The sequence below is a fragment of the Entelurus aequoreus genome, linkage group LG04 (genome assembly GCF_033978785.1).
Source record: "Entelurus aequoreus isolate RoL-2023_Sb linkage group LG04, RoL_Eaeq_v1.1, whole genome shotgun sequence".
Classification (NCBI taxonomy): domain Eukaryota; kingdom Metazoa; phylum Chordata; class Actinopteri; order Syngnathiformes; family Syngnathidae; genus Entelurus; species Entelurus aequoreus.
In genome coordinates, this window is record NC_084734.1 from 34206486 (window position 1) to 34224520 (window position 18035).

At 39.5% G+C, this 18035-nt stretch overlaps 1 protein-coding gene across 1 annotated transcript in view; it reads right to left on the reverse strand.

Moving 5' to 3' along the window:
- Positions 1-4402, reverse strand: part of mtmr9 (myotubularin related protein 9) — a 30374-nt gene extending 25972 nt beyond the window's left edge. Inside the window, exons 1-2 of the mRNA XM_062044667.1 lie at positions 4316-4402; positions 3781-3970 (exon numbers count right to left, since the gene is read on the reverse strand). Of these exons, the coding sequence (XP_061900651.1) occupies positions 3781-3962 (182 nt within the window). The 5' untranslated portion in view covers positions 3963-3970; positions 4316-4402. The remainder of the gene's footprint in view (positions 1-3780; positions 3971-4315) is intronic.
- Positions 4403-18035: the final 13633 nt, after the last annotated feature.

Below are 18035 nucleotides of genomic sequence, written 5' to 3' on the forward strand. Positions count from 1 at the left end.
GTACAGTATGTGTGTTTGTCAGAATGTCAACGTGTTGTTTGAGTGACATCAGTGAGTGAATGGGCGAGTACAGAGAGAGAGAGAGGAGCGCGCGCAATGCGTGGTAAAGTGATGAATGGGTCTGGTTGTGTCCTGCAAAACTAATAATAAAGTAACCTGATTGTCACAAATCGGCAGCCTAGAATTCTGACCGGAAAGCGGATATTAGCAGACCCATTGCGGGGTAAAGTGAACTGAAGGGAACGTCTCCCCTGCGCTCCTCTACTACGGTCTGCACCGGAGCGAACAGCGGGACAGGTGCAACAACTACATTATTACCTGTCACTCTTTATAATCAATCAATCAATCAATGTTTATAACTCCTTGTGCAGGTCTAAATGCTTATTATTTAAATGTTTACCTAAGTTTGAAGCAAAGGTGGTAATACTAATCGCCACATTTGTCGAGGTGCGTTTTAAAGCAACACTTGAAGCGCAGCGCTTCCTTGTTTAAAGTGTCACCTTTACTGTTTGTTTTGAAGGCCAAATATTACCATATTGTGTTTCACGCACCCTCTTTATTAACCAATAAATTGTCGTTTTTTGCCATTCTTCCCCATCACGATGTTATTGCTTGTATGCACTGTTTGTGTGCATTTTGACACACTCAACATCACGCGCCTCGCCGCATCACACAGCGGCACTTAGATGAAAGAACGGTACCAGTACTTTTCAAAGGCAGTATAGTACCGATTTCAATCAATTAGTATCGCGGTACTTTATTAGTACCCGTTTATGGAACAACCATAATATTAGGGCTGCAACAACTAATCGATTAAATCGATTAAAATCGATTATAAAAATAGTTGGCGATTAATTTAGTCATCGATTCGTTGGATCTATGCCGCTGCGCATGCGCACAGGCTACTTTTTTTTCTTTCTTTTTTTTTTAATAACCCTTTATTTATAAACTGCAACATTTACAAACAGCTGAGAAACAATAATCAAAATAAGTATGGTGCCAGTATGGTCCCAGTATGCTGTTTTTTTTCAATAAAATACTGGAAAGGATATAAATGTAGTTTGTCTCTTTTATCCAATTAGTAATCGATTAATCGAAGTAACAATCGACAGATTAATCGATTATCAAATTGTTGTTAGTTGCAGCCCTACATAATATATACATATATATATATATATACATACATACATACGTACGTACGTACGTATGTGTATATATATATATACACATACATACTTACATATATATATATATATGTGTGTGAATATAAATATATATATACAGTATATATATTTATGTGTATATATATATATATTTATGTGTGTATTTATGTGTGTATATATATTTATGTGTGTATATATATTTATGTGTGTATATATATTTATGTGTATATATATATATATATGGCCTATTATTTGCGCACTATTGACAAGTGATGTATCACAAACTTGAACACCAAAAAAAGACTTTGATCACACAAAACCACGCTACCGAAACCAGATGTAAACAAAAAGCACGCCATTGTGGCGTTGTCAGCATGTCTGCAATGTGGACGTAATTTTTATATATATTGCAGATGTACCCGTGGACAGCCATCTACAAAATGTGCAAATATTTAGAGGACAGTGGTGGGTTTTATGAAACGAGAGTCCAACTAGAGTAACAACGGCAAGCAAGTGTGACGTCATGCTCGCTGCAGCGAGCCTCTTTCGTCAGCGACATCAAACGACAGAAGTAGTCTCTAAACATGAGTACATTCTATAATAACACAGTAAGAAGTTCATAGATTTTTTGCTAGTTGTTTTAATATAAAAAACCCATAAGTGATTAAAAGTCTGGAAACATTTTAAAATCTCAACAAAGTACATAGTACAAAAAGCAGCAACAATTGAAAATAAGTCAAATTGATTAAAAAAATTGTGTATATATACATTTTTTTTTGCCTTTTTAAAGAAAATCATATCATCATAGCAAATTACTCAATGACGTCATGGTGACCACACCCACAACTACGCCCCCACCGCCACTGGTATCTTGGCAGTTTAGGGGAAACCCTGGGTACTATACTGCCTTTGAAAAATACCTGTACTTTTTTTCATCCGCATGCTGCCGTTCTGCGGTAACATTGCTGAGCTGAGGAGCATGTTGAGTGTGTCAGCGTGCACACACTCACAGAGCGCACAAGAAGAAACAGTGAGGAGAGGAAAACAAATAAAGTAAATTCTACTGGTTGATAAAGAGAGTGCGTGAAGCGCAATTAGGGCTTCAAAACTGTCGATCAATGTGATGCTTTAAATACGGGAGCGCCACGATGCAAGCAGTGCTTTAAAACATGCCTCACCAAATGTGGCAAAACAACCTGCACTTTAAAATTAGATTAACATGCAAAATACATACAATAAGCTGCTCTTCTGGAACGGTTATCCCATATTGAAATGATCATACAGTTTGTAGCCCTAAAGTGTGGTTTCCTCTGATGCTGTCCATATCGGTCCGGGTCCATGGACTATTACAAGGGTGTCAAACGTATGGCCCGAGGGCCGGACCAGGCCCGCAAACAGGTTTTATTCGACCCGCAGGATGAGTTTGCTAAGTATAAAAATTAACCTGAAATTTTTGAATGAAAGAAACAGCTGTTTTAAATGTGTCCACTGGATGTTGCAATAGCAATTCTTTGTATTTTTGTAGATGATGCTACATATGTACAAAATAAACCACATGATGTTAGTACATCAGTCGAGGAAAATGATCAAACTACATAAATAACATACTGTAATTTGATTTTGATATCATTTTTTTATCTTGATAGATTGAAAATTAACACCAATGAGTTGACTGATGAACATTATCACATCATTTATTCAGAAAATAAAAATAACGACAAATAAAGATAGAATACTATTACTAATACTAATACTAATAAACTAAATACTGGGGACGGCGTGGCGCAGTTGGGATAGTGGCCGTGCAAGCAACCTGAGGGTTCCTGGTTCAATCCCCAGGTTCTTCTCCTACTCAGTGGCTTAGTGGTTAGAGTGTCCGCCCTGATATCGGTAGGTTGTGAGTTCACACCCTAGCCGAGTCATACCAAAGACTATAAAAATGGGACCCATTACCTCCCTCCCACTCAGCATTAAGGGTTGGAATTGGGGGTTAAATCACCAAAAATGATTCCCGGACAGCGCCCACACCTGCTGCCCACTGCTCCCCTCACCTCCCAGGGGGTGATCAAGGGTGATGGGTCAAATGCAGAGAATAACTTCACCACACGTAGTGTGTGTGTGACAATCATTGGTACTTTTCTACCAACCTAGAGTCACGTCCGTTGTGTCCTTGAGCAAGACACTTCACCCTTGCTCCTGATAGTTGTGGTTAGCGCCTTGCATGGCAGCTCCCGTCATTAGTGTGTGTGAATGGGTGAATGTGGAAATAGTGTCAAAGCGCTTTGAGTACCTCGAAGGTAGAAAAGCGCTATACAAGTATAAGCCATATTAGCCGCAACATTTAAGTGTAAAAAAACCCATTATGATTTGTACATTTTCATAATGTGCTTGTTCTATTTTTAAACAAAGAAAACAATCTGAAGTTGTCTTTATTTTTAAGTTATTGTGCTGTGATTTTACCAGTCCGGCCCACTTGGGGAGTAGATTTTTCTCCATGTGGCCCCCGATCTAAAATTAGTTTGACACACCTGGACTATTACAAGTGTGTGCTCAGAGTTGTTTCTCATATTTTGACCCCTATGTGTAGTTAACTAGGGATAATCAAATAAATATCTACCTTTTCTCTATGGAGTCAATATTGGCATGAAGTAACCACAGCTCCTCTGCATTGTCCTGCCTGGAGGACAGAATGAGGTGATGTCCCGTCAGGCATAAAGTGCCCTCCACGGTGGGCATAAAAGGCCTATGAAGGACCACGCCATCCACTCTGGGCGTCTTGATCAGCTCCGCAAACTCCATAATGACACCTGGCAGGGTACAGTAAAGCACACTCACCACAAATCCTTACAGAAACAGTGTTAATTGTGGTAGTCACGCTTATCCAAACACGCTATTTTGATTCAAAAGGTGTTCCAGGAGGCATAAAACCCATAAATGACCGTTAAAATAATTAAACTGGCGATGTTAACCAGCGGTGGCTAAATACAGGAAGTCTGGTGGCTAACTACTATCTAGCGAGTGAGCGAGCAATGACGGAACGGTATAACAAGTAGAACGAATTATCTCTCGTTTGAATGTAAATAAATTAAATGTCTACAGTGTGCCTAAACGCTCATTTTAATGATTCAGCCATTCATAGTGCAATTCATTACCTGGCCGGTTTTGTTTGTTTGCTCGAACGAGCCAAGTGCGTCTTCAAAAATACACCGACTGGAAAACTATGTTAGGAGGAACTGAAGATGCGGAACTCAAGTTTGTGTCAATAATACAATCTACATTTGTTCAAATTTAAAAAAAAAAAATCAACGTCGGCTTGTAGGGGTTTCCATTTACGTACAATTAATATATTTGTTTATTTTTAAATACATTTTATTTAAAATCTCGCCATGGTGATACCAAACATGTACACTACGTGGTAGCATTGCTACTCTGTTACTCAGAGCCGTGATTGATTGATTGAGACTTTTATTAGTAGGTTGCACAGTGAAGTACATATTCCGTACAATTGACCACTAAATGGTAACACCCGAATAAGTTCTTCAACTTGTTTAAGTCGGGGTCCGCTTAAATTGATTCATGATACAGATATATACTATCATATATACTATCATCATAATACAGTCATCACACAAGATAATCACATTGAATTATTTACATTATTTACAATCAGGGGTGTGGAGGGGGTGGGGGGTAGGATATGGACAGCAAGTGGTGGACATATATAGAGAGAGAGAGAGAAAGAGAGCGAGAGAGAGAGAGAGAGATCAGAAGGCATAAGAAAAAGTATCTGCATTTGATTGTTTACATTTGATTATTAGCAATCCGGGGAGGGTGTTAGTTTAGGGTTGTAGCTGCCTGGAGGTGAACTTTTAATGCGGTTTTGAAGGAGGATAGAGATGCCCTTTCTTTTATACCTGTTGGGAGCGCATTCCACATTGATGTGGCATAGAAAGAGAATGAGTTAAGACATTTGTTAGTTCGGAATCTGGGTTTAACGTGGTTAGTGGAGCTCCCCCTGGTGTTGTGGTTATGGCGGTCATTTACGTTAAGGAAGTAGTTTGACATGTACTTCGGTATCAGGGAGGTGTAGTGGATTTTATAGACTAGGCTCAGTGCAAGTTGTTTAACTCTGTCCTCCACCTTGAGCCAGCCCACTTTAGAGAAGTGGGTAGGAGTGAGGTGGGATCTGGGGTGGAGGTCTAGAAGTAACCTGACTAGCTTGTTCTGAGATGTTTGGAGTCTAGATTTGAGGGTTTTGGAGGTGCTAGGGTACCAGGAGGTGCATGCGTGATCGAAAAAGGGTTGAACGAGAGTTCCCGCCAGAATCCTCAAGGTGCTTTTGTTGACCAGAGAGGAGATTCTGTAGAGAAATCTCGTTCGTTGGTTAACCTTTCTGATTACCTTGGTTGCCATTTTATCACAGGAAAGGTTAGCCTCTAGAATGGAACCTAGGTAGGTGACCTCATCTTTCCTGGTGATAACAATGTCACCCACTTTTATGGTGAAGTCATTGACTTTCTTAAGGTTGATGTGGGTCCCAAACAGGATGGATTCTGTTTTACCCAAGTGTATGGATAGCTTGTTGTCAGCGAGCCAGGTGCAAGTTCTACACAGCTCAGCACTGAGGATTTTCTCCACCTGTGACTTGTCCTTGCCGGATACCAGCAGGGCAGAGTCATCCGCAAACAAAAACAATTCACAGTCGCATGCCGATGACATGTCATTTATGTATATTAGGAACAGTAAAGGTCCCAATATACTGCCTTGGGGGACTCCACAGCTCACCGAGAGGAGGGGGGGGGGGGGGACACGGTGCCGTTCACCTCTACCACCTGCTCCCTCCCCTCCAAGTAAGATTGCATCCAGCTCCATGAGGTTTTGTTAAATCCGATTGCTCTGAGCTTATCCAACAGTATAGCGTGGTTAACGGTGTCAAAGGCCTTCTGAAGGTCCAGCATGACCATGCCGCAGTATTTGCCCGCGTCCACCTCATGTTTGATGTGGTCGGTCAGATAGAGAAGACATGTGTCAGTGGAGTGGTTAGTTCTGAAGCCGGATTGGAATTTGTACATGAGTTTATTAGTGGCAAGGTAACTATCGACCTGTTCATAAACTATTTTCTCCATTACTTTCGAAATGGAGCTGAGAATAGAAACAGGTCGGTAGTTGCCAGGTTCCAATTTGCTTCCTTTTTTAAAGAGGGGAGTTACTCTTGCTATCTTGAAATCTTTTGGTACTTGGCCTTGTGTAATTGATAGGTTTATTATGTGCGTGATGATCGGGGCAATGATGGAGGCAGAGTCCCTGAGGAATCTGGAGGGAATATTATCAAGGCCAGTGGCCTTGTTAGGGTGGAGCGCGCTCAATTTTTTAAACACCTCATCAGCTGTGACCATTTCTAATTTGAAATCATCGTTGGATACTCCTAGCTTTCTGTAGAAGGCTTTAATGTGTTCTACACCAAAGCGACCAGAGTGGTGGGACAGCTTGTTGACAAGAGTTGCGGCTATGCTGGTGAAAAAGATGTTAAGTCTGCTAGCTACCTCCATTTTGTCTGTAATGAGGGAGTCACCCTCCTTGATGCTGATGTTCGTGAGTCTTGTTTTAAGTTTCTGGCTGCAACCAGGAAGCTGGTTGTTGAGAATTTTCCAGAGCTCACGTGGCTTATTTGTGTTTTCCTCTATTTTGTAGTTAATGTAATTTTTTTTTAAGGATTTAGTCAGGTTGGTTGACTTATTTCTTAATTTATTGCATTGCTTTTTGAGAGTTGAAAGGAGTAATTTGAGGTTGATGTTATTGGGTTGTTTATCTACTTCTGTTTTACATTTTTGGTATTCAGAGTATTTTCTGTCTCTGTCTTTAATGGCAGCTAATAGGTCCGGATTCATCCATGGTTCCAAGCGGGCTTTGATCCTGACTGTTTTCACGGGAGCCATGTCATTTAGTATCTTTAGGAACGCCGTTTTGAAGCGATCCCAAGCAACATCGACCAGGTTGCTCGCGAGCACAGGGGACCAGTCCCACTCATCTAATTTTAAATTGAAATTGTCATTGGAGTATTTTTTGAGGGATCTGGATTGGGCTGTTATGTGGCCATTGGTTTTGGGTTTAGCTATTTTGCGGGTGCAGAAGGTTAGATAGTGGTCGCTAAGACCACAGATCATGACCCCACTATTTTTTATTTTAGGCCGGTCTGAAGTGAGAATGAGATCTATGGTTGATTGGGTGGAATCACACACCCTTGTAGGTAGCGCTATTAGCTGGGAAAGACCGTGCAGATTACAAAACTTGCTGAAGGATCTGAAGACAGGCGCATCTTTGCGTTGAATATCTGTGTTCAGATCCCCAGTTATAATTTTCTCCACGTTGTCTGTCCCTGCCAAGCATTCTTCCAAAGCCCCATAGGAATCACTCTGATTAGGGGGTCTATAAACAGTCCCTATTAGTACCGGCTTAGCGTTTTTAAATTTGATTTCCGCCCACACAGATTCCAGGTCATTGTGGTTAAGATCAGTGCGAGTTATGTATTTTATATCTTGGTGAATATACATACAAACGCCCCCACCGTGTTTATTCCGATCCTTTCTGATAACCGAAAAGTTTTCTATTTCTATCTCTGAGTCAGAAATACTTTGATCAAATTTGGTTTCAGAGAAACACAAAATTTTTACCTTCGTGTTGAGGAACATTTCTCTGATTTGGTCGAGTTTGGCTCCAGAGAGGCTGTTCACATTAAGGTGGATGATGTGTAGTCCACTGGAACCAAAAAGAGCATCAGAGTCCGCTGTGTTGTGGTACTGACCAGAAAAATTCTTGGTTGTTATTGCTGTTGAAGTTGAAGAAGAGAAGGGAGAGAGAGGAGAGAGAGAGAGAGAGATGTTACTCTTGAGCATAACTGCATAGCTAAGAAAAATCTATAAAAAACCGAGATCAGTGAGAAAGAAAGCGGGAAGGGGACAAAAATGAAGGTTAAAGAAAAAGGGCAGCCAGATAGAAGGAGGCCCACCTGGATCCTTGATGCATGCATCATTCTGGTCAGTGTGTGTGTGTGTTGCACCCCTGCAGCCTGTCTGGGCTTCACAATAATGTGTCCCCCCTCACATCATTGAGGATTCCTGAGCTTGATTGACAGTGAAAGCCACCTCTTCCCTGGACGCTAAAGATGCTTTGCCATGGTGATTTTCTCTGAAAAAATACTTTTAAAGCAAATTGTCCAAAACCTTCACTATAAGATGTTGCAACATGCAACATCCAACGTTTTTGACCAGGGGTCACCAAACTACGGCCCGCGGGCCGGATCCGGCGCCCAAGCATCCAAAATCCGGCCCACAGGAAGTCCCAAGTTAAAAAAAAGTTTTTTTATTTTTTTTATTTTCTATTTTATTTTATTTGTAAAAAAATTTTATCTTTCCTTTCTAATCCATTTTCTACCACTTGTTACTCTTGGTGTCTCCTAGCCGCTCAGGCAAATCATATTGTTTAAAAATGAATTTTCCCATCGATAATGTGACAATGTTAAATGTTGATGAACATCAATGTTAATTGATGTTAAATGACAAAACGGATTATAAAGACAATGTATATATGTATACCGATGATGTCGTTGTGGCTTGTGCAGCCCTTTGAGACACTTGTGATTTAGGGCTATATAAATAAACATTGATTGATTGATTGATTGGTATTTATATATATATATATATATATATATATATATATATATATATATATATATATATATATATATATATATATATATATATATATATATATATATATATATATATATATCCCCACCTTCTACCATCCTAGTCACGTCCGTTGTGTCCTTGGGCAAGACACTTCACCCTTGCTCCTGATGGCTGCTGGTTAGCGCCTTGCATGGCAGCTCCCGCCATCAGTGTGTGAATGTGTGTGTGAATGGGTGAATGTGGAAATACTGTCAAAGCGCTTTGAGTACCTTGAAGGTAGAAAAGCGCTATACAAGTATAACCCATTTATCATTTATATATATATATATATATATATATATATATATATATATATATATATATATATATATATATATCCATCCATTTTCTACCGCTTATTCCCTTCGGGGTCGCGGGGGGCGCTGGAGCCTATCTCAGCTACAATCGGGCGGAAGGCGGGGTAAACCCTGGACAAGTCGCCACCTCATCGCAGGGCCAACACAGATATACGGACAACATTCACACTCACATTTACACACTAGGGTCAATTTAGTGTTGCCAATCAAACTATCCCCAGGTGCATGTCTTTTGGAGGTGGGAGGAAGCCGGAGTACCCGGAGGGAACCCACGCAGTCACGGGGAGGACATGTATGTATATATATATATATATATATATATATATATATATATATATATATATATATATATATATATATATATATATATATATATATATATATATATATATATATTGTCCAGGGTGTACGCCGCCTTCCGCCCGATTGTAGCTGAGATAGGCTCCAGCGCCCCCCGCGACCCCGAAGGGAATAAGCGGTAGAAAATGGATGGATGGATGGATATATATATATATATATATATATATATATATATACACAGCCTGGCCCCCGGCCAAATTTTTTTAACCCTATGCGGCCCCCGAGTCAAAAAGTTTGGGGACCCCTGTTTTTGACGTTGATTCCAGAACATTTGAAAGGCTTGCAGCTAGTTTTCATGCGCACCTGTTGCTTGCCTTCACTTTTCTGTGAGTTCTGGTGGTTTTTAATTGTGTTTAAAGAACAAACAAAGACATGATGAGCAGAGAGAGGAAGACACATTGAATGCATTTAGGACCAAAATAGATCATACAATTGTCAATTTTTTGTCTTTGTTTCGTTTTGCTATTCACCCATATTTCCACATTATTTACCCACAATATGTGTGTTAGCTGGGGTCAAAGGTCACTCTGCTAGACACATATCCATCATCATCAAGGCTTTGAAGTTCAAGTGATTGTCAAACTTAGCGCGATCATTGCCCATTATTCTAACAACAACTTTTTTGTATTTTAATGGCACTGCATCCAAGACGTCCGCAAAAAGCAGGGGGTCAAAGGTCAGAGTGCTAGTCTCATGTCCGTTGTCGAGGCTTTCCACTGTTTCGTGATAACAAGTACCAAATGATAATTAATGTGGTGGGTTTGTCCAGTTTGATGCGATTGTCATCCGTAATTAAAATAAAAAACCTATAGATTTTACTTCCAGGATGTTTGAAGGGGTCATGGGGTCAAAGGTCTGACCTCTAGTCCCTTATGAAGGTTTAGCAGTCCTAGAGTAATCTTCAAACTTTTTACCGTTATCGCTGAACATCAATGCAATAACAAGTATTTTATTGTTTTTTCTCAATAATTTCCCAATTATTTGATGTTTTGGGGGTTAAATATCATATATAATATGTTTTATTGTTAAACGAGCCAATTGAGGAAACAAGGTTGAAGGGCCGGACTGTAGTGTCTCTTGTCAAGTCATTACTCTTTTCAACTGAGCTAACTGAGGTCAAAGCTCAAATTATATTACGTTGTTGTCCACTAAACTTTCTGCAATTATTTTTCAATATCCTAACAAGTACCCTATTGATTTAAAACATATCTGATCCAACATATTTAAAGTTTCGGGGGTAAAATTGTTGTTCGTCATATATGCCTGCATCAAGAAGTTCTCAAGTGATCGTCAGATTTTTTTGTAACAAGAACTATTAAGATTTTTAACATAACGATATTTGAGCGAGCTGGGTTCATTTATTATCATATGTAATGCAGTACAACTATACCTTAACTTACATGCTTAATCGGTTCTATGACAGAGCTCTTAAATCAAAACACTTGTATCTCTAATCAACTCTGCCCTCTGAATTTAAATCCATTTATTTGGTGCTTCCCCCCAAAACAGCACAATTTTGACATGTGACATGCTCTTTAAAAAGAAAATCTATTAATCTCCCAACATGAAGTTTATCCAACGGCCTGGAGCACAGATTTGATGATCCTACAAAGGCAGTGGACTTTGTGGTTAAAAACATTAAAATGGGAGTTGCCCCAGATTCGATCTTGGAGGCATGTTAGCATGCTCGCTGACCGCCGACATTTTGGAGCTAGAGGTCTACAAATACCTGTAGCGTGAGATATCTTGCCTTTCTTATCGTTTATGTCCTACCTTATTCAGATGATAGTTCCTGAGTTCGGTCAAAATGACTGCTAAGAATTTTTTGTATTATTTTATTGACTAATTTACCGGTTGTATACCGGTCTTCTTCTAGGTTTTGGTCGTAAGCTGTAATTATACGGCCTCTTTTCATCTTACTCAAACATATACCTTAGTGCACTTTATTTGCTTACTGGATGTCACATTTTGGCGCATACTATGTTGTTTGTCAGTGTAGAAGAGGCGCGCGCGATTGTTGTTTTTGTGCTTTGGGATGGGGGGCCACTGTTTTGTTTTTCTTTTCTTTGCATCAGTCAACCTTAATTTTTTTGTAGTTTTACCACAGCCTTACATTGTCGTATACTGTATATTTGATGTTTGTATCATTTTGCCATGACCCAGCCTAATCTAACAGCGATGTCCGGCGGGTGTGGCATCGGGTTTACCATTTTTAATTGCAAAGGGCTTAATAATCCTATTAAACAAAGTAAAATATTACATAATCCCTGTCATCTGGGCGCCCAAGTAATCTTCTTGCAGGAGACTCATCTTAAACCTTCTGATCACCTGAGACTGAGGAGAAGATGGATATGACAGACTTACCACTTTTAATTTTTGGGCAAATCGAGGGGAGTTGCAATTTTGCTACATAAATCTGTTTGTTTCGTTCACTCAAATGGTATTTCTGATCCCAATGGGAGGTATGTTATCGTCACTGGCCAGATTTCCAACACCCCAGAAGCCCTCGTAAATGTTTATGCTCCCAACTATGACGATGACACCTTTTTTTAACATCTTTTTCTGAATCTCCCTAACTTGGCAAAATACCAGAGGTGGGACCAAGTCATTGCTTTGCAAGTCACAAGTAAGTCTCAAGTCTTTGCCCTCAAGTCTCGAGTCAAGTCCCGAGTCAAGACAGGCAAGTCCCGAGTCAAGTCCAAAGTCAAGACTGGAAAGTCTCAAGTCAAGTCACAAGTCCTGCATTTTGAGTTTCGAGTCCTTTCAAGTCCTTTAAACCACAGACTAATAGTTTTACACAGATTGTGTATGCTTTTAAACCGCTGTATTTATTTATTAAAACAAGTGCATTTGAAATAGCAGGAAAAAAAATAGTACTGACATTGCAATTCATAATAGCACTATTAACCAGTCATTTTAATAGTTTAAACAATTTTAAACATTTAACTCATTCCTTTACAGAATAAACCCATTTGCAAAAACAAGTGCAACTGTACTTATTTGTACAAAAGTGTTAACATTGTATTTCCATGGCATATTGCATTGTAACTAGTTCCACAGCAGTTTCTATTCTGTTCTTACCTTATCTCATTGATCTCATCTCATACTGTATGTGTGTTTATGTGTGCGTACACTTGAAAAACATAACAAATACATGAACATAACAATGAACAGAGTTGTACTTTTTAGATGTCAGGGCCCTATGCAATATGTACACATATTCTTAATATAGTATACATTTTAACTGACCTTTATTTGACTATGTTTGTCTTTTTGTAGGTGGCTAAAATATGCGGTGCTGCTGACCGCCGTCTAACGTTATGTTACTGTGTGTGATACATTGACTAACGTAACGTTATGTTTGGTACCTCATGCAACCCTGCTTAAAAAAATCACTTGACAAAAAGTATGAATAAGGTAGCAAACTGCAGTGGACGCAACATATTGCTGTGTTTGAAATGATGTTATAACCATAGACATCTTATAAGTAGACGCAGTATTGGTTGCTGTGACGCGAGCAAATTGCATCTTGAAGTGGTGATGAGGAACCGGCGAGCAGCCTAAACTGACAGTTGACAGGTAGGAAACAAAGATGCCGGGCTGGTGTTCAGCGTTTTCCTGCTCAAATGAGCGGACTGTTGAAAATAGGAATCGGGGGATTACTTTTCACAAGTACGATTTAACATTAATGTACTATTGGTTGTATTTTATGAAAATAACATCACCACAGAGTTGAGAAGGAGCAAAGATCTTCAATATTTGTATGTGAAAATCACAAATAAATCTTCTGGGGGAGGATGACGCCCCTACAGGGGTTTGGTTTACGAACTTTCAGCCCCACCTAAAACAAAATTCACAAGCCGCCACTGATTATGATGCATTCTCATTTTAGGCAAAATATAAGACAATACTTTCTTAACAGTATAATTGTAACCAGGAATAAGTCTTCAAGTAACAATATTCAAATACTAACATTGTTGGGTAAGACAGCATTTGGTTTTATTCTGAATCCAGTGAAACAGATTGGTGGTTTTAGCTGATATAAAGAGTTTCATGTGTTTATATAAGTTTAAGTATTTGGCAGACGCTTTTATCCAAAGCGACATACATAAAAAAATACATTTATAACAATCACTGTAAACATTATCATTTAAGGGAAGAATGTAATACAAAATATCAATACAAAGTGTCAAGACAGAATAAACTCTCTGCTGCTGCAGCAACAGAGATACGGTCTATAAGATATATAGATATCTAATGTATTCATACATTGTTTATGTAGAATATACGCATGTATATAACGTAATCATATTGTTTCTTCAACTTAAAAATAGCTGACCGTTTTTTTCCCCCTTCTCTGGGCTTATATTCCCAGTTTTGATCTCGGACGTCTGGTCACTTATAGCATATAAGAATATTATATTACTGTTAAGCAAACTATGAATAATAAAACATGTGTCCGTTATCATAGCTACACGTATGACAAAAAAGCGCGTGAAAATGAGTGGTATTCAGTGAGGTAAAATGAATTAAATGCGCTGACAGTTCATTGCTCCTGCCAAATGAATTGCACTGAGTGGAGCGGATCACCACTCCAAGATGGCGGCCCCGCGTCTCGTCTGCGCCAGTAGGCAGTAGCGCTCGATGCTGCGTCTACTTACAAGATGTCTAAGGTTATAACGTTAGCAGTAAGTTTACAGCCTCACTGATTTAACTACACAGCAAATAAAAGTCATGTTACTTAGCCAATAAACGTTATCTTACATTCAAAACTTACCCTTCTTTGTGCAACTTCAAATGTCGAACGAAGTTGGAAGTTGTTGCGTCTCCGTCTGTAATATTCGAACTGCGTGATTTGCATACGGCAATTTGTTTTAAGTTGACCAAGTCGTAGTTTTTATACCCGAACGAAACCAACTTTGGTATAAATCTTTCTCACTGGCGCGTTGTTTGACAACTCTTGTTCATTGGTTGTCCTGCAATTTGATTGGCTGAATGCTGTGTGATGAAAACAATGTAGATCTAATTTGATTGGCTGTTGTACTGAGAGCACACACGCTGACACGCAGCACACACGCTGATAGACAGACAGACACGTACAAAATGAAAGCTACGGAGCGCTCCCAAATAACTTTTTAAGCTTTAGGTTTTGGGGAAAGTAGCAAGTCATGTCAAGTCAAAAGGCTCAAGTCCAAGTGAAGTCACAAGTCATTGATGTTAAAGTCTAAGTCGAGTTGCAAGTCTCTTTACATTTTGTCAAGTCGAGTCTAAAGTCATCAAATTCATGACTCGAGTCTGACTCGAGTCCAAGTCATGTGACTCGAGTCCACACCTCTGCAAAATACTATTCAGTGTACTATTTAGATTTATACAATGACAACCTTTTGCCTCTTTCCAGCAACTTTGTAATACATTTAAACTCCCTTTCAACACTTTTCTAGATATCTAGGTCCGCGGTTTTGTTCGTAATACTTTTCCCAGTTTTCAAACTTACCGACTGACAGTTTTAGATGCTTTTTTGACACCACTTCCGACTTTAAAAGGATCAGTTACACGTATTTAAAACCAAAATGTTCTTTTACTCCCTGAGTCTCTGCATTTAGTTACCGTAAGTAACTTTGGGAGGGTGACTTAGAAGTGACCCTATCTGAGGAGAGCTGGACAGAGATCTTAAGTAGAGTTCATAAGTCTTCTATATTTGTGGTAGACACAGCTTTATTCAATGCAAGCTAATACATCGTACCTATTTTAGCAGACCTGGGCAAATTAAGGCCCGAGGGTTAAGTTTTTCAATCTGGCCCGCCGGACATTCCCAAATAATGTTTTTAGATCTTTAAGATGGAAACTGTAGCTGCCATTATGATGTGCAATGATGTTTTCAAATTACCGTAAGTCTTGAACTATACAAAGTATTTAAATGGTTGAAATCTGCGCTTTTGCATGATATACTAGTTACTATGGTAATCTAATTAGTTACTATGGTAATCTAAGTCACAGCAGCTTAGACGAGGCACCAAGCAGTGTGGCCGTGGTTTGTTTCCACAAAGTGTTTCCAGAGCAACCAGCCTGAAATGCGGGTGTCAGGGACAGACACGGAAGGCGATTTTTACAACAAAGTTCTAAAGCTTAGTGATATATCAGATATATTAGATTGTAGGTGTTGTTTTTTTATCGTTTGCGTTCATATTTCGCTGTGTTTGTTGCATCTTTGTTGCGTTTCGCTTGATTGTAAAATATGTCGATCAAGAGGGGGTGTGATGTTCATATGTTGTCAATATTCAGTGTTTTATCGTTCATAGTTAATATTGTAAATCCCACATTTTTTATTTTCATTTACATTCTGGGTGTCTCATTCAGTAAAAAAAATTTAAATTTCGTTCCGTTTTTTAAGGCGGTCTGTCATAAAGTTTTTAGCATTCAATCAGACATTATTGCGAGGTTTTGTATTAGTGTTCCTAAAAATAGATATACCGGCCCCTAGACACATTTTTTTCTCTAAATTTTGCCCCCGAGTCAAAATAATTGCCCAGGCCTGTATTATACCAAGGTCTGGCTGGATAAGATGTATGATGGAATATCGGTAGTATGTGATCGGGGTCAACAGTCTCCAGCTAACTTTATACATATGTTTTGGCTTTGTCCATCCATGTACAGTTATTGGACAAATGTCTAATACTTTGTCTTTAGGAATTGGCGAAAAGATGGAACCGAATCCTCTAAGTGGACTATTTGGGGTAGCCCCTCTGTTCGGCTATATAGCGAGGCGTCAAAGGTCCTTGTCCAGGCGGGAGGTTGAGATCAAAGAGGTAGTCAGGGAAGCTGAGGGAACAAGGGGAGATGAGACACACAGCTCGTCACGCGGGAACGGAGGTCTGCTGTTGGAACGACAAGGAGATAACGAGATAAACACGGCGGGGGAGAAAACACAGAGAGAGCAGGTTTGCATAGAGTAGATCGGCTTACTGTACAGCAAAAAAAAAAATTATTTCTTGCGCGGCCCGGTGGTTGGGGACCACTGCTGTACAGGACAGGTAGCTACGTACTGGCACGGGATAGCAAGTTGTGCAGGCTTATGAAGGCAGGTCCTCTCATTAGCAACAGGTGCGTTGATTGCAGGAGATGAGCGCCCGTGGGCTTATTGAGGAAAGCGCAGCGGCATTCGCTTGCGCCGTGACATCTTATCTCAAAATGCTCTTAAGTTGGAGCTCTCTTAAATGGAGGTGCCACGTTTGACTAATCTTAAGACATTCTGCAATGAGTTTCAATTATCAGAACAAGAACCCGATACATTTACATTATGATCTGTAAGTAAGCAGTGGGCCAAAGGTCCCAGCACCAGTCATGTCTATTGTACTATACAAAACAGTTTTCCACTGTTGTTCGATACTCTCACTATACAGTCGTCCCTCATTACATCGCACTTCAATGTTTGGGACTTCAATCTATTGCTGATTTATTTAAAAAAAAATTGTCACATGATTTGGCATGCTTTTCAGTATTGTGGCCACTGATTGGCTCAGCCTCAAGCAGAATTACTATATTGTATTAAAAGAGTGTTATGGTGACTTTGTGTGCATGCGATTTAATTTCTATAGTGTTCTCATAATGTGAAAAACTGCGTTTAGATTTACAAAACCCAAAACCAGTGAAGTTGGCACTTTGTGTAATTCGTAAATAAAAACAGAATACAAATATTTGCAAATCCTTTTCAACTTATATTCAGTTGAATAGACTGCGAAGACAATATATTTAATGTTCGAACTGAGAAGAACTTTTTTTTTGTGCAAATAATAACTAACTTAGAATTTAATGGCAGCAACACATTGCAAAAAAGTTGGCACATGGGCATTTTTACCACTGTGTTACATGGCCTTTCCTTTTAACAACACTCAGTAAACGTTTGGGAACTGAGAAGACCAATTTTTGAAGTTTTTCAAGTGGAAATCTTTCCCATTCTTGCTTGATGTACAGCTTACGTTGTTCAACAGTCCGGGGGTCTCCGTTGTGGTATTTTAGGCTTCATAATGCGCCACACATTTTCCATGGGAGACAGGTCTGGACTACAGGCAGGCCAGTCTAGTACCCATACTTTTTTACTATGAAGCCACGCTGTTGTAACACGTGGCTTGGCATTGTCTTGCTGAAATAAGCAGGGGCGTCCATGATAACGTTGCTTGGATGGCAACATATGTTGCTCCAAAACCTGTATGTACCTTTCAGCATTAATGGTGCCTTCACAGATGTGTAATTTACCCATGTCTTGGGCACTAATACACCCCCATACCATCACAGATGCTGGCTTTTGAACTTTGAGCCTAGAACAGTCCAGAAGGTTCTTTTCCTCTTTGTGCCAAAGGACACGACGTCCACAGTTTCGGAAAAAAATATTGAAATATGGATTCGTCAGACCACAAAACACTTTTACACTTTGCATCAGTCCATCTTATATGAGCTCGGGCCCAGCGAAG